General features: G+C 39.1%; 1 protein-coding gene across 1 annotated transcript; it reads left to right on the plus strand.

Moving 5' to 3' along the window:
- Nucleotides 1-2,698: 2,698 nt before the first annotated feature.
- Nucleotides 2,699-27,698, plus strand: LOC117442990 (high-affinity choline transporter 1-like). The gene is made up of 8 exons (XM_034078949.1): nucleotides 2,699-2,904; nucleotides 14,802-14,918; nucleotides 15,226-15,381; nucleotides 25,336-25,484; nucleotides 25,633-25,776; nucleotides 25,853-26,006; nucleotides 26,520-26,737; nucleotides 27,138-27,698. Exons 1-8 carry the CDS (start codon nucleotides 2,721-2,723, stop codon nucleotides 27,696-27,698), a joined length of 1,683 nt encoding a protein of 560 aa, XP_033934840.1. The 5' UTR covers nucleotides 2,699-2,720.

Genomic DNA, 27,698 nt, shown 5'->3' on the forward strand with positions numbered 1-27,698 from the left:
AGTTCGCTATCTGTGTAGTTTTTACATTTTTTTATTTGTATGTACTACACCTCCTCATACGTGTGAACATACCTGGCAATAAACCCGTTTCTAATTCTGATCTTTTTGTCCTCTAGGTTGCACTGCCACGTCTACAGTAGCGCAGAATGGACAGAGGAAACATGATTGGCCCTCAAGTTTTTTGCAGCCACTATACATTATCCTACAAACTTGGGATAGGAGGGTGAGTGAACAAGTTATCCATTGTTTGGAACCTACATCCCCATGTTTAGACGTACTAAATCCTGTACACTGCTCCTTCAAATTGACAATGTGAACATATGTCGCCATTTTGCAATTTCTGTTATTTTCAGTTGCGAATGTTTTAAAGTAATCTTAAAAAATTCAACTTACTTTTTGTTTCTACTGTTTATAAGTATGATGTTTAAATATGAAATGCTGTATTCATTAGTTGTACTATAATTCTACAAATATTTTTATATTTTAAGTTTTCAGAGTAATTGTTTCCTACAGAACATTTTGTGATGTCATTTTGTTGAACCTGTTTGATTAGAAAATGTTAGAAAGCTGTAAAATAACAGTATTCTCCCTGTAGAACTTTAGTTTCTGTATTTATTTTAGTGTTTGATCATACAAATCTAATAAAAGAAAATGTAAAAAACTGTTTCTCTCATCAGAACTTTATTTAAGGTATTTTAATGTAACATTTTAAGACAATGGATTTTGAAAAGAGAGGAAGGTTTCCTCTAAAATCTTTAAGGACAATTTCTGTATACTAATTGCTTTTGCACTTTATTTCAGTTAAAGTATTTTTACTTTAATTTTATGGTTTTTGTTTGGCAGCCTGCTGCCAGTCATTTGACCGTTTTTGTACGGGTTTTTTGCCCGTAGAAGTTTTAGTGCTGTACTTTTATTAAAGGTTATTGACTGTAAAAAGAGCAGATACATCTGTAAAATTCTGTAAAACCTTTAAGGACAATTCCCTTAAATTAATGTTATAAGTTCTGCAGAAAACATTTATAGAAAACAATAGCAATTTTCTATAGGATTCTATAAATTATTTGGTGGAATCTATAGTAAAATTCATAGGTGAATTATATAGAATATTTGCCAATATCCTGCAGTATATTCTACGGAAACATCAATAGATTTTTCTATAGATTATTTTGCAGAATCTATAGTAAAATCCATAGATACATTCTATAGAATATCTGCAAACATTCTATAGTATTCTTCAAAGAAGTTCTATAGAAATGTCCACAGATTCTATAGAATATAGGTCACAAATTCAATAGTATTCTACAGAATGGTATTCTACAGAACAGTTCTATAGAAAGCATCCATGGGGTTTTCTATAGGAGTCTATAGATTATTTTCTACAAAAAAACCATCTACACAGTATATATTTTCTATACTATAGTATTCTATAGATTATTTCCCAGAATCTATAGTAAAACACGTAGGCAATTTCTATAGTATGTCCGCAAAAATCCTGTAGTGTTCTACAGACATTTTCTATAGAATTCGTCCATAGATTTTTCTATAGTATTCTATAGATTTTTTTGCTAAGGGAGGCACCGAACCCCCAACCAGCCTGCATGTGCATGTGTGCAACATACATACTCTGTGGTTAAAAGGATGTATGTAAAAAACCCTAGGGGGATAACTAAAGCTTCTTCTTCTTCTTCTTCTTCTTCTTCTTCTTCTTCTTCTTCTTCTTCTTCTTCTTCTTCTTCTTCTTCTTCTTCTTCTTCTTCTTCTTCTTCTTCTTCTTCTGGTGCATGCTGGGAGACTTTTCCGTTATATTTTCCGTTTATTTTTGTGTAATGGGTGTTTATTTAATATAGTTTATCGGTGGTGGTTTTGATTTTCTGTACTTTTCGTGCTTTTTGGTTGTGTTTTTGGGGTGTTTTGTGGGCTTCTCCTGCCGGTGTCTCGCCGGCCGGCGTCTGACGCCATGGTAAATGGAGAGTTTGCCAAACTCACGAGGAAGCACGGCATTAAAATCGCAGCCGGCTTCCCATGCACTGTGGAGGAGATCGGGCTGGCTGTGGGAGAGAAGTTCGGGCACAGCAGCATTAAGTCCCTGGCGCGGATGAACAGCGCGGTGGTGATCTTTCTGGATCAGGTGGAGAAGGCGAACCGCGTCATCGAGACAGGCATCGTGGTGAGAGAAATGTTTGTCCAAGTACAGCCGCTGATGCTTCCCGCAACCAAAGTTGTACTGTCTAATGTCCCTCCCTTCATAACTGATGAGTTCCTCAGTAGAGAACTGTCCAGAGGGTTAGGATTAGCCTCATGTCCACATGCAGCAGACATGACAGCAAATCAGTCATTTGAGCTCCACGATCGTTACTTGCTGGCACTCCTTTTTGTTGGCAACTGATAAACAAAACAAGTCGATGCTTGTCAAGTGTTAAGCTCTGATCAGGCAAAAGAAAATATTTTCATTTAATCGGTTTGTCTTCTTGAGTTACTTCACTCAGTCAGCCAGAGGTCAGCTAGTCGGGGAGTTAGTCAGCATCTATCATGCCTGTAGCTATGTTCGTAAGACAATCCTTGAACATTGGCCTTGAGCAAGGGGTTTCTGGTGGAGCAGGTTTCTGTAGGTCTTGTTTTTTATCTGTCTTATCAGGAATGTCCTCTCCCTTTCCAACAACAGAGACCAACTATATAACCAGTCAGACGTCAGCTAGTCGGGGAGTCAGTCAGCATCTATCATGGCTGTTAACATCCCAGGACTGATAGCCATGGTGATTTTCTACCTGCTGGTTCTTGGGACCGGCATCTGGGCTTCTTTCAAGTCCAAAAGGGAACAGAAGAGAAGCGCAGCCACTGGGATGGATATGGCTCTGCTGGGAAACCGGAGCATTAGCTTGGTGGTGGGGATCTTCACAATGACAGGTGAGGAGGAACACTGGAATTAAAAAGGCATGATTGTAAAGGAAATATTTTGATAGTTCTGTTAAAGTTCTATAGGTGTCATGTGACCTGGATGCAAAACAATGGACACAGTTTTCATCAAGCAGATGTATTTATAGGTCTGTTAATACAAATATTCTGCATTTCGCTGTCGTTGAGTTCCTACACAAACAACCCAAAAAAAGCCTGTTGAAATACGAGCTACAGTACGAAGAATGTGAGTTTGATAAGTGGCTGAAAGAATTAGAAATGTGAAAAGAATGAAACCCTTGACGTTGTTTTGTCTAAAGGAAAAGGGTGAAGAAACACAAGAAAGACACCATTATTCCACAAATTCATTCATGTGGGCATAATGTAAAAGCATTGTCACTTAGTTTGATTTATTTAACTAGAAAACCATTCAGATAATTTGTTGGAAAAGTAAGACCATTCGTACTGTGCATCATGCCAGAGTTATTCATTAAATGACTCGTAAACCTCTTTTAAAGCTCACCTAATTTGCTATATTTTAATAATATATGATAGGGCCATATCTATACAAAACATCTCTCTGAAGTGTTTTGAAAATACCAACAGATCACCCATTCTAGCCATGCAACATACCCCTCAATTTCAGCCCTGTTACTTGTGCTGATTCTGGGTCCGACTCTTTAACACTAGAACCGCCAACGGGTACATTTTACCCGCAGCTGTTTCTTGATCGTATGTAACTTTTTTTCAATAAAATATTCAAGTCTCCCAGTCCGGGACTTTTCCTGAAAGTGTGTTATGTAGCGCCCTCTGTTGTTAAAAATGGTCAATATGAAGTCAGATTGAAAAAATGGGCCAACAAATTGCCATGTATACCCATCAGCGCCAGTGGGTAATATTTACCTTATAGAAAATGCAGTGATTTTTGCGCTATTGATCTTGCGCGAAAACATAAACATGAAGTGTTGCTAAGGCAGAACGTTTAAAGGTTAGCGCTGAGCTTCAGTGTGCAATGTTCAAACCAACAGATAAAGCCAGAAATCTAGGTGTAGTCATGGACTCTGACCTGAGTTTCAACAGTCACATTAAAACAGTTACTAAATCAGCCTACTATCACCTAAAGAACATATCTAGGATTAAAAGACTAATGTCACAGCAGGATTTGGAAAAACTTGTCCATGCCTTTATCTTCAGTAGACTGGACTACTGCAATGGTGTCTTCACAGGTCTCACTAAAAAATCTATTAGAAAGCTGCAGCTGATTCAGAACGCCGCTGCTCGAGTCCTCACTAACACTAAGAAAGTGGATCACATCACTCCTGTTCTGAAGTCTTTACACTGGCTTCCTGTGTGTCAAAGAATAGATTTCAAAATACTGCTGCTGGTTTATAAAGCACTGAATGGTTTAGGCCCAAAATACATTACTGACCTCCTGCTAAACTATGAACCATCCAGATCTCTCAGGTCTTCAGGGACTGGTCAGCTTTCTGTCCCCAGAGTCAGAACTAAACATGGTAAAGCAGCGTTCAGTTATTATGCTCCAAATATCTGGAACCAGCTCCCAGAAACCTGCAGGTCCGCTGCAACTCTGACTACTTTTAAATCCAGGCTGAAGACTTTTCTTTTTGTCGCTGCTTTTATTTGAACTATTCATATCTTAAACTGCACTGTAACTTTTATCCATGTACTTTTTCTTGTAATGTTTAATTGAACTATTTATATTTTAGACTGCACTGTAACTTTTATCCATGTATTTTTTTCTTAATGTTTATTTGATTAGCTTTTCGTTTTTTAATGCTTAATGTCTTTCATTTTTTTTTTTTTTTTGTAAAGCACTTTGAATTGCCTTGCGTTGAAAGGTGCTCTATAAATAAACGTGCCTTGCCTTGCCTTGCCTTGCCTTGCCTTGCCTTGCTAAAGCAACGCCTGTTGTTTACTGCGGTTCCTTATAGAGAGATAGATAGATAAATAAAGAGAGAGATATATATATATAGATAGATAGATAAAGAGAGAGATAGAGAGAGAGAGATATATATATATATTTAGATAAAGAGAGATAGATAGATAGATAGATAAAGAGAGATAGATAGATGGATAGATGGATAGATAGATGGATAGATAAAGAGAGATAGATAGATATGAATGAATGAAAACTTTATTACAGACTCAGGGTCCAGATAAAAGACATTGCATTACATATAATAAATTGCATACACAGCATAAAAAAGAGACAGCTATACCAATGCCTCCACAGCTGTGATTGGTAGCGTGTAGTACTACACCTTATGTTCGATAAGGCCAAGAGGATTTCAGAGAATGATTTATCAGAGTCATTAAGCCGGCAAATACATTTATACATGAGATTTCTTAAAACAGCTTGTAGAGTATTGACTCCTGCAGCCACAAACATTTCACTTGCACTAGACCATGGAGGTCTCTTCAGCAATATTCTCATGGCATCATTATAAGCTACTTGAAGTTAATCAGTTCAGTGGCTGTGTATCGCAATGATGCTTGAAATGTCCCTTATAGGCCTACGTCTGTTTCCGGTTATTTTTATTTTGAAATTCAGTTCCTGACGGACACCAAAAAAGCCTGACATTATGGAATTAAACCAATAAATAAAAGCAAGGATAATTGTGTGTTATTGGTGAGTAAATAACAGTGTGTCATTGAGAAAAGAATAACAAATTAGAAGGAAAAAAAGATTAAAAAAAAATACAGATGTCAGTATTCTGAGGCTCTGAGCCATTTATTTTCCTCACAGACGGCAAAAAAAGTCCGACATTATACGATTTAAAATAAAAACAATCATCGTGGCTTGATATTGAGCAAGAACATGTTTTTATGAACCCCACAGCTTCTGGTCTTCCAAGACCCGAACGGACAAAAAGACGTGCTGCAGGCACGAAACACATTACCAATAGAAATACATTGCTTTAAAAATCGTTCTGTGACACGAAAAAAATGGGAAAATCGTGTTGGTGAACACGAATCAAGAGATTACATGTCATGACTATAACACGAAAGGCCGTGAGACTGGGTTGCATATTTTGCCCGTTTTTTGTTTAGATTCAGAGAGTAAGGTAAGTACTGGCCATAGTTACTACTGTAACTAAGGTCCTAGGCCATTAAGCACGGCCACGGTTACTACTGTAACCGTGGCCTACGGTTCTATGCGGGCTGTTCAATTCCTTAGAAGCTAATGATCTGGTCTTAACATTTGTGTTTTGACTTGGTCTCGCTTGATTGTTAGCAGCAGCCGCTTGGATACCACCTTGCATACTGTTCAGCTTCATTATTTAACTCAACCGGTGAGGGCAGTGCTCTCGCTCCCGGTAACGTATGGTTTTGATTGCAGTAGCGCTATATTGTTGTATTTACTGCTCCTAGTACTAGACTCCTAGCACTAGGATGGGTAGATGCGGAGAACAATCTTCACTGCATGTGTGGCCATTAAAGAGCATTTCATCCTCCCAATACTATATTATCTAGTGTGCAGCCGTTTGGCTGACACTTTTAAGCACCGGCCACGGTTACTTGTGTAGCTACGGTTCTAAGCCGTGTAAGCAGGGCCGTTTCTTCCTATAGGCGGACTATGCAGGGGCATAGGGCCCCCGCTGCCACTAGGGGGCCCCCAAATTAAAAAAACAAAAAAAGTTTAATTCATACACACAAAGATGAACACAATTAGTAGAAGTGGGAGGGCTGAAGCATAGCTTGTGGAAAGTAGCCCTCCCGTGCATCATCCTAATACAGCGGCATTATTGCGTCAACAATGTATAGAAATGAAGGAGTACAAAGAAATAAAGAAAACTGGAGAAACATTTAAATAAAAGTTAGGGCAGGAAAACAATAAATGCATATATATGTATATATATATACGAAAACTACAGATGTAGTGCTTCGTTTCAGACGCCTACCCGTGCGGGTCCGTGATCGGCACGGGGTGGGCCCCTGCTGAAAAGTAAAACCCCCCCGCAGGACTTGAAACGCCCCCTTGATAAATACATTTAATTATAATGAAACAGCAGCAATGGATCATGGATCCACCAGGGTGAGCCGTGAAAAGCTGCCACACTGAAACTCATGTGAAATAAACAGCTGATCTACAGGTATCTGATATAGCGGATATTTGTTAAGATCCATATGTCACGGATAGGATCATATTCTGTGCTTAAGTAAGATACATGTAATAATTTACTAAACATCACCATGTTTTTATTTAACAAAATAATGTTTAATTCACGTTGGCGTAAGTACAAAACCATCGCTATGTTTTTAGATCAGGAAATGCATCCAGGGTCAAACAAACGATTTTCGATCGTCATCCTCGCGTTCATTTAATGTATCATATGTTCGCGAGTTGAAATGAATGCACTAAATGTAATCCACGTGAGTTTACAACAACAACAATAATCGCTTTGTTTTTATATCACATCCGACCGGAGGAAAATGCAGCGGCTCTCAGTACCGATCATCCTAATCCCACGGACAAACAATAATATGTCCAGTGTTCATAGTTTACTGTATTATTAGTGTCTAATTACTGCTATAATAATCACACATTGAGTTGTTGAAATCAGACCGTCGTTTTTTTTAAACGCTCTGAATGAAACGGCAGCTCTCAGGTGATCAGCTGTGTGTTTACACAATAAAATATGCATAGTAATTTAATACCTTCCAACACACATTGTAAGAACAGTTATGTTTCATATGAGTGTTGTAACAACAATAACATTATAAATAGTAACATAGCATGGTATTGCACATTTACTGTAGCTTTGAGTGTTACTGGCCTGAGATTTTTTTATTACATGAATGAAGGTGACTGAGGCTTTTTAATATAGACTTTTCAGTGTCCCACATTTTGCACAGAACTGTCCCACATTAGGAAAACAGATTGTCTGAGACAACTTGGCACTAAGAGTACTAATATGTCTACCATTTCATTTATGAGTTTAATATCTGCATGTTCTCTTTTGGTTTGATTAGGACACATCCTGGGGATTTCAGAATGTTACTGGATTTTGATTTATTGTATCGGCTTCATGTCGCAATAATATTCCCGAAGTCTGAAATGCAAAAATGTTCCACATTAGGGCAATTCACCCTACATTTAATAATTTTGTTTATTTTTAACGAAATAAATGTGGTTTAATCCATCATGAAATTAATGTAGGCTATTTACTTAGTACATATCTGACATTAACGATTAACACACTGTTCATACTGCTCACAGGCTGATATCTAGTGTATTCATACCCCTCACTGTTTATTCATCATTCAATTCATTATATATTTTATTCTTTAGATTGTGAACATTACTTTTCACTTTACTGCTTGTTGCACCTGGTTAGAAGCTAAACTGCATTTCGTTGTCTCAGTACCTGTAATCTGTGCAATAACAATAAAGTTGAATCTAATCTTGAGCAGGAACTAATGTAGGCTATTTACTTAGTACATATCTGACATTAACGATTAAACACGTTTGTGCATTCTTTATGAATGCAAACCGAGTAATTTCGTTTATTTTTAACGAAATAAATGTGATTTAATCCACATAATTTACTGTGTTAATTGTTTACTTAGTATTGTTTAACTTGAAGGTGCCTGATGTGAACATTTCCAGAATGTATTTTCTTCACTTTTTAAATGCCTCTGTGATGTGCTGCTACCCATTTCCCCTCGGGGACTAATAAACGAATACTATGACATTAACGATTAAACACATTTGTGCATTCTTTATGAATGCAAACCGAGTCAAGCCGACTCTAATAAACGAATACTATATATTGAACGTCTATTGAATGGCCTTTGTATGTATACAGTACAGTATAGCCCAACCATTTACACCTTCCTTTTTTCCCGTCAAGAGTTTGAATTGGAGAAAGGTAATCAATGGTGCTTTTATAGCCTATTGCATAATAACTGTGTGATTTATATTGCTTTTCAAATGCATATGGCCACCCATTTACACGGCTCTTCCCGTAGTTAGATCACTTTACATTTCTGTGAATGAATTTTTAATCACACATGTCTCCCCATCCCGAAAATAATAAAGAAAATAAAAAGAGGAAACAATTTTCAAGTTCAGTTTTCACCGTTTTATTTAAAATAACTGACATACAGTAACAGACACATGCTGTAGGCCTATCTGCTGCAGAAACCAGGACGAGCGATTTCGGGATCTGTTTTTCTGGGGCTCCTCAGTCTCTCGTTTACCCGGCTCCTGATCTTATGCCACTGGTCAATGTTCAGATTTGGGAACCGATTGGAAACATAGGACTCAATCTTTTGCTTCACATTGAGGGGAAGAGGCATTTTCCCATTGGTCCCAGTCCAGTTGGTTATTTTCACCATTCTCCCATAGCCTATGTTACAAATGGCGTTATGGCCATGAACATATTAGCAGCATAGATCTCAGGGCGATGCTGTCCCTTAAAAAAGCTGTCCTGGTAAAAACTTTCCTCTCGTTCTGAGGAAACAGCCCTGGTGGGTTCATCAGGAGTGAACGCCGACCATGCCCCAACCCCCCCATGTTTCCTATATATGTATGTTAGGGACCCTTTGTTTAAAACTAATTGGCCATCGGAATGTGTGGAGTCACATTCCACAGCTCTCCCCCCCCCCCCCCTCCTGTGATCCCCCGCACACAGAGAGACACAGGGAGATCGCTTTTCTGGAGTGAAGAGAGCTGAAATATTGATATTGCAAGTTAGAAACGTAAAATGCATGTTGACAGACACTTGGGGGAAATATGCTGCCTTTTGAATGTCCGATAGTCCACCATTTCCACCGGAAATATCAAACATTTAATAAAATTGAAAAACAATGAACAAGACTTAACGTATTCATCATAATTAATTATATTTATTTCGTTTGGATGTAGGATTTTTGACTTTGTTTAGAGCAGTGATCTTCTACTATATGAACATTTTGGACCCAAAATCACAACAAAAACGTAAAAACAGATTTTGAAAATGATTTTATTTTTCATAACACAAACATACACAATGAAACCATTTAAAAGCTGGAAATATATACATGGGATGTGACTATGATAATGTGAAAGTTTGATTGAGGTAGCATGGGATTTCATTCTGATAAGGCAAAAGTGTTATTATAAATATAATACAAATATATATATATATATATATACACATTATGTACAAAAATCTGTTTTGTCTGTCTTTATCTGTGCCATGCTTCAAAGCGGTTTCTGTCAACTACGACACAGAGGGCAACATCACAGATTCCTCCTCCTCCATGTCAAAAAACAAGCTTAAAGCTTGACTCACGTTCAGAGTTCTCTTCATCATAGTTGAGTCTTCAAAACTCAAAATCTATCGAACTATATCTAAATTCTCAATGTTTGTCTGTCACTTTACTTCAATCGCAGTCTCCCGCAGCCTCTCTTCGTCTCCCGCCGCCTGTCTTCGTATATCTTCGTCTCTCTCCATTTCCCGCCGTCCCCCTTCGTCTCGTTTCGTATCACTCCGTTTACCTGATTACCTCACCCCCTCCCTGGTAAATACATCCTGTTGAGCAGAATCTACAGTTTCCAGTATTTTCCGTTTCGTAAAATGATAAAATACGGCGAAGATATTAAAATATGTGCTTCCATTATTCATACTTCTGAAATATATCTGTATTAACTTTATATCATCGTATGTCTGTGTTTATTGGGTATTTTTGCATGAAACAAAGACTGGCATATAGTTTCAAGCCAGTACTTTCGACAGAAATACACATATACATCCTGTTGAGCAGGATCTACAGTTTCCAGTATTTTCCGTTTCGTAAAATGATCAAATATGGCGAAGATATTCAAATATGTGCTTCCATATTTCATACTTTTGAAATGTATTAACTTTATATCATCGTATCTCCGTGTTTACTGGGTCTTTTTGCATGAAACAAAGACTGGGATATAGTTTCAAGCCAGTACTTTCGACAGAAACACACGGCAATGTTGTCCGGACTGTTGTTTTTATGCGGCACCGGCTTGAACAGGTCATGTGATCTGATCACGCCGGCGTAACGGTCGACTCCAAAGGGTTAATATTAAATACATATAAGTATTTTTACAACTTGTATTTAGAAATACTCTGTTGTAATTATTGATGCATACATGTGTTCATCCATTCAATGTGGCATCTTCTATAATGGGGTTAATGTATGATATTACTTAATAATACAATACATTATAATATATGATATGATAATTACATTTTAGTTTTATTCATTTCTTATTTCATAGTTTCTCATTATTATTATTATTTTTTATCGCTCATCTTATTTTTGATTTTATTAATCTGTGTGAATCTGTGCTGTCCTGTTTTTCACTCTCACCCTGTTGCTGTTTGAACTACTGAATTTCCCCACGGGATTAATAAAGGTCCATCTTATATTATCTTAATGTATAAGTTGATTTACTTCAATCTACTGTACAATATTACAGGAAATATACTGCATAAAGCAAACTATATACTTTATTTGATCTAAAATATTGATGTTTCTACAACACCCATTGTGTATTTTGTGAATGAAGCGCCATCTCAAGGTTAAATCCTGTAATTGAACAAATGGGGAAATTGGGCAACGCCCTCTAGCAATTTGGCAACACCCCCAGCCACTAGCATCCGCTGGGCTTTTGACTGGGACACACCCATTTGAGTCTGATCTGGAGTGCTACATCTGTAGATATAGGGTCATTTTCTGCACATGTCAATAGCAGTTTCAACTATCTGTTTTTGGAAATGATGTACTAGGCAAATGAATAATAATAATAATAATAATAATAATAATAATAATAATAATAATAATAATAATAATAATAATAATACATGCATAATTGCATATACACATTGTGAACACTTATTTTCAAGTTACTTTTTTTACATTCATATGTTCACGCTGTGGGTTGGAACTGCTTTTGAATGTTATTAGGCATTTTCTTATGGAAAATGTTGTGCATAATCAGTACTGTTTTAAGCTGTACTATCTCAACACATTTTAATATATTGAGTTTTTTTAAATATGGGAGGAGTTGTGTGTTCATATTTACCAACACCACAGGCTACTCCAATTGAGTTTTTGGTCAACAAGCAGTCCTACAAATGTACATGCACCACATTTTTCTATCTCTGTATTGCAAATACGTATAATGCAGTAATTTCTAATCTCAGACTTTGTATTGAATAACATTTAATTTGTTTTGGCCACATTGAGGGATCATTTATTAACTGCAAACTAGTTACATAGTATTTTTAATTCTGCATTCATAATTTTAACAAGATTGCCAAGATTATGATGGGAGCAGAGAATTCAAAGTTCAGGTTCAGCCTCAATATATTTGGGGAGAATTCAAATGAACCGTCTTTATTTGTAGACAGGCAAGCCCCCTCCTGTGTTCGTAGTGGCGTTTTTATATGTACAAAAGTGGTCGGGCACAAAAAACGTAGATGTCTATATATAAGCTTCTGCAGTGACGTGCAGTGAGGTTCATGGCTGGCGAGGCACTGGCACAGACTCTTCAGGTTTACAAATATTATATGTTGACCTAAATCAAAATATAATATTATTTCAAAAGCTTTTTTGTCTGATGCTTCGATTAATTTTAAACAGACAGTTCAATAAAAGGATACCCAAAAAATGTAATTTTATCATTTAAATATTGAATGGTTCTCTCTTAGTAAGATCCCATTTTCAATAAAATTACGGTCTTACCTTGACTTGAAGATGAAGTCCATTTGCCTATCCTTCTGGACAAAAATCTGTATTACTTTTTTGTAAAAGTCCTCCTTATCTTCTTGTAGTTTCAAAAGTCTATCATAAATCTAATCTAATCAATAGATTTATGATTAGAAAATTATAAAAGTAGGGTAGCCATGTGGATATTATCCGACAGGTAAGGTAAGTTTCCCACAGATCTTATTTTGAGCTATTTTCTAAAATCCCATGGAGAAATATCATTGCTTTTTTGTGGAGGGAAGCCATGCGCAACTTACTTCCTGGTTTTAGGACGCGTCTCTCTCCTCCTCTTCACACACCACAGTTTTCGCGGCACATGTACTTACAACCAATCAGCTCTGAATTATGTGAGATGACGTATGGTGGGGATGGCAGCACTATGCCCCTATGGTCATTATTTGTTTGCCAAACACATTAAATAAGACAATACTCTGAGCATGCGCAGTGTAGTTTTTACAGTCACCGTTCAGTTAGACAGTGAGAGGGAGGGCAGGATCGGGTTTTGTCCCACATGGCTCTAAACAGCTCAATAGGCACACACTGTATACACTAATTATAAGAACACAGACTAAAACAGCAATGTACAGACGAATCAGATGATCAACCATGATCTTAAAATATATTTTATATATTTTGTTATTTATTTTTTGCATTTTTTTGTAATCATTATTTGTAATACTTTCTGCTGACACTAGGTGGGGCTGTACCTGCCCCTAATGACCAGTCGCCACTGTGTGTTCGGTGAAGCATTATATGCTTACAAATCCAATGCAGGATATAAACACGACTAAACTGCAATGATAGCAAAGCTGTGGCTTGGGTTTTTGGGGTAATAAGGTCCAAATCATGGGCTGACAGCCCAACGATCACTCATTGGCTGACAGCCAATCCAATGACAGCCAATGAGTGACATCTGAGGAAGATGAAAAATCTATATTAAACATTCTTGAGAAAATGCTGCATCTCTTGCATGTATTGACATAGAGGAGCCTTATTGTTTACCTTTTTAATATAATTTTTTGTAATTTTCAATTGCTTGGTTTTTGTGAAATGTAGTGTAACAGATTGATGCATCTCCACAGATCATCTTAAAGGCTTCGGAATCCCCCCCATTGTAGTTAAAAAACTGTCAAAACTAGGGCCATAGTTTCTACTGGAACTACGGTTATATGCCGTGTAAGTACTGGCCATAGTTTCTACTGGAACTACGGTTATATGCCATGTAAGTACTGGCCATAGTTACTACTGTAACTATGGTTCTAAGTCGTGTAAGTACTGGCCATAGTTACTACTGTAACTACGGTTATATGCCGTGTAAGTGCTGGCCATAGATTTATGGGCTCAGAACAGTCTCATAATACACACATGCACACAGAATGATTCACACTTGTATTTCCGGATCCACAGTTGTGTTTTTCAATGCACACACAAATATGTTCCGTTTTATATTCATGTAAATAAAATCCAAATACAGAAACATTTTTACATATGTATTTTTGATCCTCACATATTTGTTTTCCGTTTAAATCCCCTGAACCTGCAAACACAAACAGCTTTCTGTGCACGGATCGCTGTGCATTCGTGTGTGGGTTTTTTCAAAACCCCCTGACGGTCACCCGATTCGTACGTGTAATTTTTTCTATCTATAGCCAATCAGATGTCTCCTAAATTCTAAGCCAATCACATTAGCGTGCCCCCACGAGGGTAGATTTATTGCATTCATGACACTTCATATACGCATTTTGCCTATGTAGCCGTCGTCACGTGGGTCAGAGGTGACCGTGTTGTTATTAGGTACTCAAACTGCGCATGCGTGCGATGGATATATCCAGTGCTAAATCTCCGCCTCTGGCGGTCATCCGGGACTCATAGAACCGTATTTACAGCCGTAACTACTGTATAGATAGATAGATAGATGAAGAGGGATAGATAGATAGATAGAGGGATGGATAGATAGAGAGATAGATAGATAAAGAGAGATTGATAGATAGAAAGGTGGATAGATTAAACACCATATTATGTTCCAAACCACATCAAGGATCATTGATGAGTTTCCTGTTTCCTGTTTTATTTTGAACGTTTTTTTTTAGCTCTGTTGAAATAGCTGCTGTTTGTCCACTACTTGAATTGTTGTGTGTTAATCTCTCCCGTAGCTACCTGGGTCGGAGGAGGCATCATTGTTGGCACAGCTGAGATGGTGTACCTGCCATCAATGGGTCTAACCTGGGCAATCCTGATGCTGTTGGCATACAGCTCAACTTTTATTATTTGTAAGTTTGATATTACATCTGACAGGATAAACACATGTAACCGGATAATATTAAATAGGTAAACAATGTAGATATGTAATATGTAAAACATATTTGGAGAAAATATCACTATTTAATAAAAATCTAATCTATCTTTTCCAAATAGTTGTTACAGATAGAAATAGTTAAAAAAGTATTTAAAGGTATTATACATCTAGGGTTTTCTTTCACACCTCATATTCAGTTTGATTAATGTTTATAGGTGATTTCAAACGCAGCCTAAGATCGTTTCTTTAATGGTGATGTCTTCTGTCCTCCTTATATTAAGGTGGCTTGGTGTTTGTAAAGCCGATGAGAGACAGACACTGTGTGACGTTGCTGGACCCCTTCAATACCAAGTATGGAAAAGGAATAACTGCTGCACTGTCCCTGGCTTCAATTAGTTTGGATGTTGTCTGGTTGCCCTGCACACTAATTGGTTTAGGTATGGTATATGGATGTTTCTCTCTGTTTGTACACACACACACACACACACACACACACACACACACACACACACACACACACACACACACACACACACACACACACACACACACACACACACACACTCACACACACACACACACACACACAAACAGGGTTTTAGCGATACCTTGAGCAGAGTCCTGCACGGGTCTGATTTCCCGCCCCGTGACGCGCAATACCGAACCCGCCCTGCCACCCACTCCTAGATGACACAAGATCTGCAAACCGACCCGATCCCGCATATCCTATGAGCAGTGAAAACATGCAATTATTAACACACACAGTTGCGTATTTGGCTCTAAAAGCATGGGATGTTGGTTATTTTCTCCATCTAAGACACCAAAAGCTTCCTAGACGTTGGATTTCGTTCTTGAGGAAGAGTTATTGACAAAGCTATCACTTTTTTTGCAGATCACCTGTCGGCAGTGTTGTGCTAGTTACTGAAAACCAGTAACTAGTTACCATTACTAGTTACTTCATTTCAAAAGTAACTCAGTTACTGTACTGATTACTTACACCAAAAAGTAATGCGTTACTGTGAAAAGTAACTTTTTAGTTACTTAAAAAAAGGGCTCCCATTAATGCCCTTATAGCCTTCATTTCAGTACTGTTATTGCATTGGAGAATAATACAATCTGTTGATCAACTTGACATGCATTATATGCAATCTGGATTGCATCGATATTAGCTGGCTTTCCATTTTTGTATATTCTTTCTCCAGGTTGTTGGACAAAGTTTTCCGTCCCATATGCCGTGTGCCGCCCGGACATAGTATCATGCTAACTAGCAATAGCCTGCATGTGTTCTACAACATACCGTGCAATGGCTTTATCGACTTTTCCCTGGCTAGCAGTCCCTTGGTTAAAATCCAGCCGCTGTTGCTTACAGATGTAGCACCCCAGATCAGACTCAAATGGGTGTGTCCCAGTCAAAAGCCCAGCGGATGCCAGTGGCTGGGGGTGTTGCCAAATTGCTAGAGGGCGTTGCACAATTTCCCCATTTGTTCAATTACAGGATTTAACCATGAGATGGCGCTTCATTCACAAAATACAAAAAGACAACCGGGTGTTGTAGAAACATCTATATTTGAGATAAAATAAAGTATATAGTTTGCTTTATGCAGTATATTTCTTGTAATATTGTTGGGGTGTTTTTACACAGTACAGTAGATTGAAGTAAATCAACTTATACATTAAGATAAGATAAGATGGACCTTTATTAATCCCGTGGGGAAATTCAGTAGTTCAAACAGCAACAGGGTGAGAGTGAAAAACAGGACAGCACAGATTCACATAGATTAATACAATCAAAAATAAGATGAACGATAAAAATAATAATAATGAGAAACTATGAAATAAGAAATGAATAAAACTAAAATGTAATTATCATATCATATATTATAATGTATTGTATTATTAAGTAATATCATACATTAACCCCATTATAGCAGATGCCACATTGAATGGATGAACACATGTATGCATCAATAATTACAACAGTAATATTTCTAAACACAAGTTGTAAAAATACTTATATGTATTTAATATTAACCCTTTGGAGTCGACCGTCACGCCGGCGTGATCAGATCACATGACCTGTTCAAGCCGGTGCCGCATAAAAACAACAGTCCGGACAACATTGCCGTGTGTTTCTGTCAAAAGTACTGGCTTGAAACTATATCCCAGTCTTTGTTTAATGCAAAAAGACCCAGTAAACACGGAGATACGATGATATAAAGTTAATACATTTTAAAAGTATGAAAAATGGAAGCACATATTTGAATATCTTCGCCATATTTGATCATTTTACGAAACGGAAAATACTGGAAACTGTAGATCCTGCTCAACAGGATGTATATGTGTATTTCTGTCGAAAGTACTGGCTTGAAACTATATGCCAGTCTTTGTTTCATGCAAAAAGACCCAACAAACACGGACATATGATGATATAAAGTTAATACAGATATATTTCAGAAGTATGAATAATGGAAGCACATATTTTAATATCTTCGCCGAATTTGATCATTTTACGAAATGGAAAATACTGGAAACTGTAGATTCTGCTCAACAGGATGTATTTACCAGGGAGGGGGTGAGGTAATCAGTTAAACGGAGTGATACGAAACGAGACGAAAAGAGACAAAGAGGGACGGTGGGAACCGAAGAGAGACGGCGGGAAATGGAGAGAGACGAAGATAGGCGGCGGGAGACGAAGAGAGGCGGCGGGAGACGAAGAGAGGCGGCGGGAGACGAAGAGAGGTGGCGGGAGACGAAGTTAGGCTGCGGGAGACTGCGATTGAAGTAAAGTGACAGACAAACATTGAGAATTTAGATATAGTTAGATAGATTTAGAGTTTTGAAGATTCAACTATGATGAAGAGAACTCTGAACGTGAGTCAAGCTTTAATCTTGTTTTTTTACATGGAGGAGGAGGAATCTGTGATGTTGCCCTCTGTGTCAGAAACCGCTTTGAAGCGTGGCACAGATACAGACAGAAAAAACTGATTGTTGTACATAATGTGTATATATATATATATATTTGTATTATATTTATAATAACACTTTTGCCTTATCAGAATGAAATCCCATGCTACCTCAATCAAACTTTCACATTATCATAGTGACATCCCACGTATATATTTCCAGCTTTTAAATGGTTTCGTTGTGTATGTTTGTGTTACCTATATGAAAAATAATATCATTTTCAAAATCTGTTTTTACTTTTTTTTTGTGATTTTGGGTCCAAAATGTTCATATAGTAGAAGATCACTACTCTAAACAAAGTCAACAATCCTACATCCATACGAAATAAATATAATTAATTATGATGATTACGTTAAGTCTTGTTCATTGTTTTTCACTTTTATTAAATGTTTGATATTTCCGGTGAAAATGGTGGACATTCAAAATGCAGCATATTTTCACTCTAACACACATATATTCTCCTTTTACATACATACATTTTCACTCTTACACACATATATTCTCCTTTTACATACATTTTCACTCTCACACACATATATATTTACACTCACACATTCATACATTTTGCTCTCATATTATCATATTTCAATGCACACATTCATATATTGTCACTCACACATTCATTCATTTTGTTCTCATATTCATATGATGTAATGCTCATATTTATACATTTTGCTCTCATGCGAAATCTACTAAAACAAAGTATGTCATGGTGGTCAGCTGTTAAACACAAAAGTGTATCTTAAGGGCTGTAAATATAATAAGCCTGTTGTCAATTTTAGACACAGGCTTATTATATTTACAGCCCTTAATAACATTCATTTTCTGGACTCAATGTGTGTCTTGGCCGTTTTCTTTGTTCCTAGCAAACGAGTGCTTTTTGTTTTGAAATCACTTCTGCGAGTTTCGCGGGCCCCCCCCCCCTCGCTCCACTGACCATTAGACCATTTAGTAAGGTAAAAAGCAAAAGGGCAAAAACGCCTCTCAGACGCTCTTCCGTTTACTTTTTTAATAAAGAAAAAGAAATGGTTCGTTGATACACGGACTCATATAGCCTATATATGTATACTGTAAGGAGAATGTATGTGCGTGAGAGGACCAGTATGAATTACGGCATAGAAATATGCAAACAAAAACCTACAGAGTGGGGGGGGGGGGGAGAGCTGTGGAATGTGACCCTTCCTCCACACATTCCGATGGCCAATTCGTTTTAAACAAAGAGTTCGAAATACAGGACAGCATAGGCAACATGGGGGGTGGGGGCTGGTGAACGGTCTGGTCAATGTTTGTAAACACAATCCCCAGGATGTGTCCTAGTCAAACCAAAAGAGAAAATGCAGATATCATTCTCTCTCTCGACTCGCTGGTATCTCGAGCTGAGTGCTCATTGGTGTTCATACTGCTCACAGGCTGGGCTGCTGTGTATATCTAGTGTATTCATACTGTACCCCTCCTCACTGTTTATTCATCATTCAACCATTTACACATTCCCTTTTTCCCGTCAAGAGGTTGAAAAAGATTGAGTCCTATGTTTCCAATTGGTTCCCAAATCTGAACATCGACCAGTGGCATAAGATCAGGAGCCGGGTAAATGATAGACTGAGGAGTCCCCGAAAAACAGATCCCGAAATAGCTCGTCCTGGTTTCCGCAGCAGATAGGCCTACAGTATGGTGTCTGTTATGTCAGTTATTTTAAATAAAACGATGAAAACTGAACTTGAAAATTGTTTCCTCTTTTTATTGTATTTATCATTTTCGGGACATGGAGACGTGTGTGATTAAAAAATTATTTGCAGAAATGTAAAGTGGTCTAACTAAGTTCTATTCATATTCTTGACGGGAAGAGCCGTGTAAATTGGTGGCCATATATGCATTTGAAAAGAAATATAAATTACACAGTTATTATACAATAGGCTATAAAAGCACCATCGATAACCATTACCTTTATCCAATTCAAACTTTGGACGGGAAAAAAGGAAGGTGTACATGGTTGGGCTATACTGTAGGCCTACTGTATACATACAAAGGCCATTCAAGCTAGAGTTCTTCTGGAAATGTTCACATCAGGCCAGAGTCCTGCATCGGGTGACCTGCACAAAAGGTGATTCGCAGGTGGTATTTTTTCAAACGCTTTTTTCTGGGTTCGGTTCTGGGTAAAACAAAGATGATGCGGGTCGGGTCGCGGGTGTTGCATAATAAATATATTAAAATAATAATAATTTTGTTTAATGTTTAAATCCTCAGACTTCTCCCCAGCGGGACCGTGCATAATCATAACCTCTGCAGCGCATCAATCTGCTGCTGTGCGCGCCACATTCGAAATGGCTGAGGTGAAGCTCTCTAGCGGAGAATACAGCATTTTCAATAGCACTTCCTCAAGAGCAAAATCCAACGTCTGGGAGGCTTTTGGTGTCATCCTAGATGGAGAAAATAACCAACATCCCACGCTTTGAGACAAATATGCAACTGCATGTGTTAATAATTGCACGTTTTCACTACTCATATATAGGCTAGGCTATGCGGGTCGGGTCGGGTTGCGGAACTAATTGGCAATATGTGCGGGTAGCGGGGCGGGTTCGGTATTGCACGTCGCGGGGCGGGAGCGGGTCTTGAAAATCAGACCCGTGCAGGACTCTGCATCAGGCACCTTCAAGTTAAAGAATACTACAGTAAACAATTGACACAGTAGGCCTAAATTATGCGGATTAAACCACATTTATTTAGTTAAAAATAAACGAAATATGATTTTTTTTGAATGATTAAATGTCATCAGGCACCTTCAAGTTAAACAATCAGGTGCACACTTGAATGTGCCACCGCCTCCGGACTCGGCTTGACTCGGTTTAAAGAATGCACAAATGTGTTTAATCGTTTATGTCAGATATGTACTAAGTAGCCTAAATACATTTGTTCCTGCTCAAGATTAGATTAAACTTTATTGTTATTGCACATATTGCAGGTACTGAGACAACGAAATGCAGTTTAGCTTCTAACCAGGTGCAACAAGCAGCGAAAAGTAATGTGCACAATACTACAGTACACAATTAACACAGTAAATTATGTGGATTAAACCACATTTATTTCGTTAAAAAGAAACAAAATATGATTTTCTTTGAATGATTAAATGTAGGGTGAATTGCCCTAATGTGGGACATTTTTGCATTTCAGACTTCGGGAATATATTGCGATATGAAGCCGATACAATAAATCAAAATACAGTACCATTCCGAAATCCCCAGTAATATTAGACACTAATAATACAGTAAACTATTAACGCTGTACATATTATTGTTTGCCGTGGGATTAGGGTGATCGTTAGTGAGAGCCGCTGCATTTTCCTCCAGTCGGATGTGATATAAAAACAAAGCGATTATTATTATGTTGTTGTTGTAAACTCACGTGGATTAAATGTAGTGCATTCATTTCAACTCACGAACATATGATTCATTAAATGATCGCGAGGATCACGATCAAACATCGTTTGTTTGACCCTGGATGCATTTCCTGATCTAAAATCATAGCGATGGTTTTGTACTTACGCCAACGTGAATTAAACATTATTTTGTTAAATAAAAACATGGTGATGTTTAGTAAATGATTACATGTCTCTTATTTAGCACAGAATATGATCATATCCGTGACATATGGATCTTAACAAATATCCGCTATATCAGATACCTGTAGATCAGCTGTTTATTTCACATGAGTTTCAGTGTGGCAGCTTTTCACGGCTCCCCCTGGTGGATCCATGATCCATTGCAGTTGGTTTCATTATAATTAAATGTATTTATCAAGGGGGCGTTTCAAGTCCTGCGGGGGGGTTTTCCATTTCAGCAGCGGCCCACCCCGTGCCGATCACGGACCCGCACGGGTAGGCGTCTGAAACGAAGCGCTACATCTGTATCACTGTCAATTGCATAAAAGGTTTTACATGTCACACTTTATCAGAATCAAAATCAGAAACCGGTTTATTTCCAGGTAGCTTTGCACCCAGTCCGCCATGAAAGAGGAAGACGTGTTTTTTGTCAGACAGATCAGCAGTAAACAATCTCCCAAGATGTCGTACAGATTGCTCTGCCACTCGTGGAATCTTCTCCCGATCAGACAAAGAGATTTGTAATTCTTAGCCCCTTAATAATTTGACAAAAATGTAAGACTTGTCCAGTTTGATTTAGATTATGCCCATATGATGAGCTCTTTCAGACTCCTCCGGAGTCTCCAGAGTAGCTTTAGAACCATGGGGCAGTTCTTGTATAATAATAATAATGCATTACATTTTTTTATTAGAGCGCTTTTACAGGTGCTCAAAGCGCTTTACAAGTACACATTACATATATAAGAGTCATTACTGTGGACACAACCCACAGGAGCAAATGCGGGTAAAGTGTCTTGCCCAAGGACACAACGGCCTGACGCAGTGGCAGCCGAGGCGGGAACTAGAGTTCAATCAGGAGAGACGTGATGTATGAAATACATGTTTATTATCGGTCACATTATATAAATGAAACATAATGATGACAGTTTATAACAAGTGAATGAAATGTGTTTTGGCGACTAGGCCCAGGTTTTGTAGGACATCATTCGGGAAGGGAAAGAACCGTTTCCGATGAACCCCCCTGGGTCTAGACCTGGTGGTGGTGATGAGTGGTTAGGTCTGGTTGGAAGGGAGAAGGTTGAGCTTGGCCCTGAGTTGGAAGCAGGAGGCGAAGGGGTGGAGGAGGGTTGCGCGTTGACGCCTGGAAGACAGCTGATAGGAAAGGGGAGAGCATATATAGAGGGTTTAACAGGTGCGATAATTAGGCTTGTGAATGGAGGGAAGTGATATGTTGGCTAAGGAGTGGCGCTCCCTGTCATCCAGTGGAGGGAGCAAGTATTGCCATGACGAGCAATACGGAGTGTTAGGTCTTCCTGTCTGAACTTGCGCTCAGCTTCATTTCACCAACGCCCCTTGATCTGATGATCAACGCTCTAAGTACTGCACCAACACCGCCCTTATACCTTATGTACGCATTTCGGTCCAGGTGATGATGCAGATCTTGCTTTCTCTACCACCTGCATTTTCGCTGTCCACTTGAGTGGTGCCGTGTCAAATTGGGAAGGCCCAATTGGGCCCAAGAGGGATTTTCTTGCTGCTGTTGCCAAGTTGTTCTTCAATATGGTTTTTCAACTCCGACACAGTTTTCACAAGCTTCCCTGTCTTCTTCTCCTCCAGCAGATCTCTGGCATACTTGAAGGGGTCCCAGAACTAGTCTGCTCATGCCCTCCCTTTCCTACCCAATATGTTCTCCTCGACCTTGATTTTAATGGTTTCTGTTTTTCAGTGACATCCAGTTCATTATATACGATTTTACTAACCCAGTGTGCCTTCCTTTATTTTATTATTATTAGTTAATTTTAACACTCCCTTTACTTTTTAAATTAATATTACTGGGGAGAATGTTTTAATTATTTATATTTGTATCATTGCACTTGTGTTTTAACTGCACGGCTTTTACTAATAGAACTGGAGTCACTTTTAAATTGGCCATTTTAGATCCCCCTATCATTTAGGGTGCTTGATGGATTCCATAGGGACAAGCTCCTCACACGCACACACACGTAGATACATCGATACACGTACGCACGCACGTACGTACGCACGCACGCACGCACGCACACACACACACACACACACACACACACACACACACACACACACACACACCACCCTCCAGATCCTGGGACGGGGAGATCTGCTTTTTGGGCATACTCTGCCGCCGTTCCGTGGTCCGGCTCCACTCTGCACTTTTTAACCATACATCTGAGACGGTCTTGTCCTCACGGAGCTTTTATGATGCTTTTAAAAGGGTTTTTATAAGGTTTATGTTTACGGAGGTTTTTAATGTTTTTTAAACACCTATCTACCGAGAGCCAGTGCACCACGCAGGGCTCCGGAGGAGCCCTGCGCTCTTCCCCAACCTAACCTTCCTGTTCTTTGGCTTGCCTCCAACCTAAGCATTATCGTTTCCTGCATCCTTCTTGTTTGGGGAAGTTGTTGTCAAGGCTAGATTTTGAGACCTCTTCTTTCTCAACTAGATGCTTCTACGGTAATTACTTATGGTAAACTATCACCATCACTATGCAGACGACGTACACTATAACATATAGCCAGAGGGATCGAATACAAGCATTTAGAAACTGCATTGTAAAAATAAAATATTGGATAGTCCAGGTTTCTATCAATCTATCAAAGACACTGTTGTTGTTGTTGTTGTTGTTGTTGTTGTTGTTGTTGTTGTTGTTGTTGTTGTTGTTGGGCAGTTCTTCCTCAGAGGCCTGTACTACGAAGCTGGTTCAACCTAACCTGGATATGTTTGAGTTAGCCGGTTGGCCTAATCCAAAACATACGCGCTCTCGCTAAACGGTCCTACGACGTGGGTTATCAAGTGGATCGCTCAAGCCAGCCGTGTCCTATCTAGTTAGGTGCGCGTTCACATGAAAGGGGTGGTATCTGGAGCATTCGACCAATCACAAACATTGAGAAGCGTACTGACAGCGCAGCATCATACTTCCTGAATGAAAAGTGAACTTTAATATTAGACATATGAAGAAGTTAAACTTTAAACATCCATGACTTAAACACTTGATCAGGATCAAAGCCTCATAGCTGCACCTGCAAGGTGAATACAGCTGGGAACAGAACAAGTGTTTGAATGCGTACATTAACAGGTTTATGATATCACTGCCCCATCTAAGACACGATCTGACTTTCATTACATTTGTCTCGAGTGTTTCGTCAACTTAATGTGTTGCTTAAAATAATACTTCTGCATCCAGTATGTGACACTGTGAGTGTTGCACGGCCAGATACGGCTCAGCTGACTCAGATCAGGAGATATATGATACATTATGAAGTGATATGCCGCAGACTGTACTTAATGTACTCTGATCCGGGTACTTATGTTGTGGCCGATATGTAAGTAAGCTTTCTTACCGCTAATGGTATAATAGTCAGATTGCTCTGAAGATGGAGGTGCTATTCTATTAATGTTCACGTTCACACAGTCGGTGATTTTTGCCGTCCGTCTTTCCTGCAACGGCAGTTTTTCTGCATTTCCTTTCTCCTGTAATATGACTTGATCGCTTTAAACTCCGCACACTGAGCTCTGATTGGTCAGCAGGCGGTACTTTCACTGAGTTGAGCTCTTAGCCTGCAACCTCACCTGCTCCGGAGCAGGGGAGATCTAGCCCGCTAAAAAGAGAACCAGCGTCGTAGGACCAGAAACCCAGAGTTTTGCCTGAAGTTAGCCGCTAAGCTAAAATCCTGCTTCGTAGTACAGGCCTCAGGTCTTCAGCCAATACACCTGGTGTTTGTTATGACCAATCCCTGACCAACACAGTCCTATAACACAGTTTATAACATTGTCCTGATACAATGTGTTTGACAGGAGGAACCATGAGTGTGGTCCTGGATTTTCCCTTCAGTGTGTGCGTATGGATCTCTGCTGCCATCGCCATTATCTACACTCTGCTGGGGGGTCTCTACTCGGTGGCCTACACAGATATTGTACAGCTTATCCTCTTATTCATCAGCTTGGTGAGTTTGCTACTCGCTACTCCCTTTATTGGGACCACATCACCGAACCCACTATGGCAAAATCATAATTAATGTACAACAACTGTCCGTGTCTTCAGGTCTTTAGAAGTTCTGTGTGTTTCTATTTACATATTCTCTCTCCCTGCAGTGGATCTGTGTTCCCTTTGCTCTGATGAACCCCCACGTTTCGGACATTAGTCAGACGCTGATGAACAACACCCTGCACGCTCCCTGGATAGGAGCACCGGGGCTGAAAAAGTCCTGGATACTGATGGACGATTTCCTATTCTTCGTAAGGGAGTGGATAATTACAAACACAATTCACTTTAATAAAAAAACATTAACCAACTTACTGTTTTGACTTTAAGGCCCTGGGGAGTCTGGGATATCAGTGCCTTCATCAGAGGACTTTGTCGGCATCGTCCACATCGACAGCCAAGACCACTTGCTATGTTTCTGCTTTCTTCCTGCCACTTTTCATGATTCCTTCAATACTTGTTGGGGCAGCTGCTGCCTCCACAGGTAACAACTGTTTCTAAATACTGAGGGAACCTGTGAAAACTGATGTCTTTAAGCACCTGTCGTTTTCCTATGGTTTGGTTCTGGATTTCCTGTTCCTGTTTCCCTCCTAGTCCTCCGGGTTTGTTCAAGTGTTGTTTGCTACTTTTCCTTTTGTTCGACTCCGCCTGTTTCTTCAGTTTTTATATTTTCTACTAGCTTTGAAGTTACTAAAAGCTCGACTTGTGTTTACATTCTTACTGATTTTGGATCCTTACTCTGTCCAAACCCTGACAAGAAATGGCGAATAACACAGTTTAGAAAACCAAACTAAGAAACACTTATATATTTTAATGGACTGCAGGCTTTTGCAAATGTGCCAGAAAAGAAAATATATTTCAGCAAAATGCAATTTGAAAGTTGGCTTTGTTCAACACCTCGCATGATATATATTCACATTACAGTAGGCTTGTCTCAGAATCTCACAGATAATGTGAGCCTTTTTCAGTCTCTCCTTCTTCTGTGTCCACGCTTTAGACTGGAACATGACTTCGTACGGTTCTCCGTCTCCATATGAACGTGGGAAATCTGCTCTAGTTCTGCCCCTCAGCCTCCAACATCTCACTCCGTCCTTCATCTCCATCATCGGTATTGGAGCTGTGGCCGCCGCCGGGATGTCGTCCCTCGACTCCTATTTGCTCTCTGCAGCTTCTGTCTTCACCTCCAGCATTTACAAGAACGTCCTGAGACCCCAGGTGAAGACAATTAATACTTATGTCGGTGTGGTACTGTCACGTTCACAGGTACAGATCAGAACCCAATAGCACGACTCAGATACAACCAGTGTATAGCAATGTTCAGTTTATTCAGGTCAGGGACAGGCAGGGTCAAAACCAGGAAATCCGTCGGACAGGGAGCAGGCAGGAACTCGTGTCTAACTTGTGACAGGTACATTGCAAAGAAAGCTACATGAGAATAGTTGATTGAGTTTAGTTTGTACTTTGCAAAAAAAACTACAGGATAAATATAGAGTGGAACTAAAGAAAACTAGACAATATGAAGAGTCAATGAGATATGAAAGCAATACAATAGTTATTTAAAGAAGGTCTCAATAATGTGCTGTTTATCGGTTCTTCTTCCTCTCTTCTTCTTCAGGCGTCCAACAGGGAGACCCAGTGGGTGATCCGAGCCTCCGTGTTGGTCGTGGGCGTGTTTGGTTCATCGCTTGCCTTCCTGAAAAACAACATCTTATTGTTCTGGTTCATCGGAGCTGAAATCGCCTACATCGTACTCTTCCCTCAACTCGTCTGCGTCCTCTTCTTCAACATCTCCAACAGTTACGGGGCTGTAATGGGTTTGTTGGTGGGAATAATGGTACGACTGCTCACTGGCGACCCAACACTAGGGATCGCACCAATCCTACACTTCCCAGGATGCACTCTTGAGGACGGTGTTTATGTCCAGTACTCTCCAGTTAAAACCATCTCCATGCTGTCGGCCATTGCTGCCATCTTGTTGTTCTCCTACATCACTTCTGGGCTCTTCAACAAAGGCCATCTTCCTGAGAAGTGGGATGTGTTTAAAGTGAAAACCCAGCACTCATTGCAACCAGACACACCGACAGATGACGCTACAAAGCATAATGAGAGTGAGAAACTGAATGGAAGCAACTGTCAGACAGAGGCATCAACGCCAATGGCTAGCACAAACTGTTAG

Source organism: Pseudochaenichthys georgianus, unplaced genomic scaffold, assembly GCF_902827115.2.
Source record: "Pseudochaenichthys georgianus unplaced genomic scaffold, fPseGeo1.2 scaffold_520_arrow_ctg1, whole genome shotgun sequence".
In the NCBI taxonomy this organism is placed as follows: Eukaryota; Metazoa; Chordata; class Actinopteri; order Perciformes; family Channichthyidae; genus Pseudochaenichthys; species Pseudochaenichthys georgianus.

Bases quoted from the DNA above. Each gene is read 5' to 3' on its own strand.
- LOC117442990 (XM_034078949.1), top strand. From the start codon at position 2,721: ATGGCTGTTAACATCCCAGGACTGATAGCCATGGTGATTTTCTACCTG. The intron at 14,919-15,225 runs GTAAGTTTGATA...CCTTATATTAAG, and splicing joins CAGCTCAACTTTTATTATTT to GTGGCTTGGTGTTTGTAAAG. The intron at 25,485-25,632 runs GTGAGTTTGCTA...CTCTCCCTGCAG, and splicing joins TCCTCTTATTCATCAGCTTG to TGGATCTGTGTTCCCTTTGC.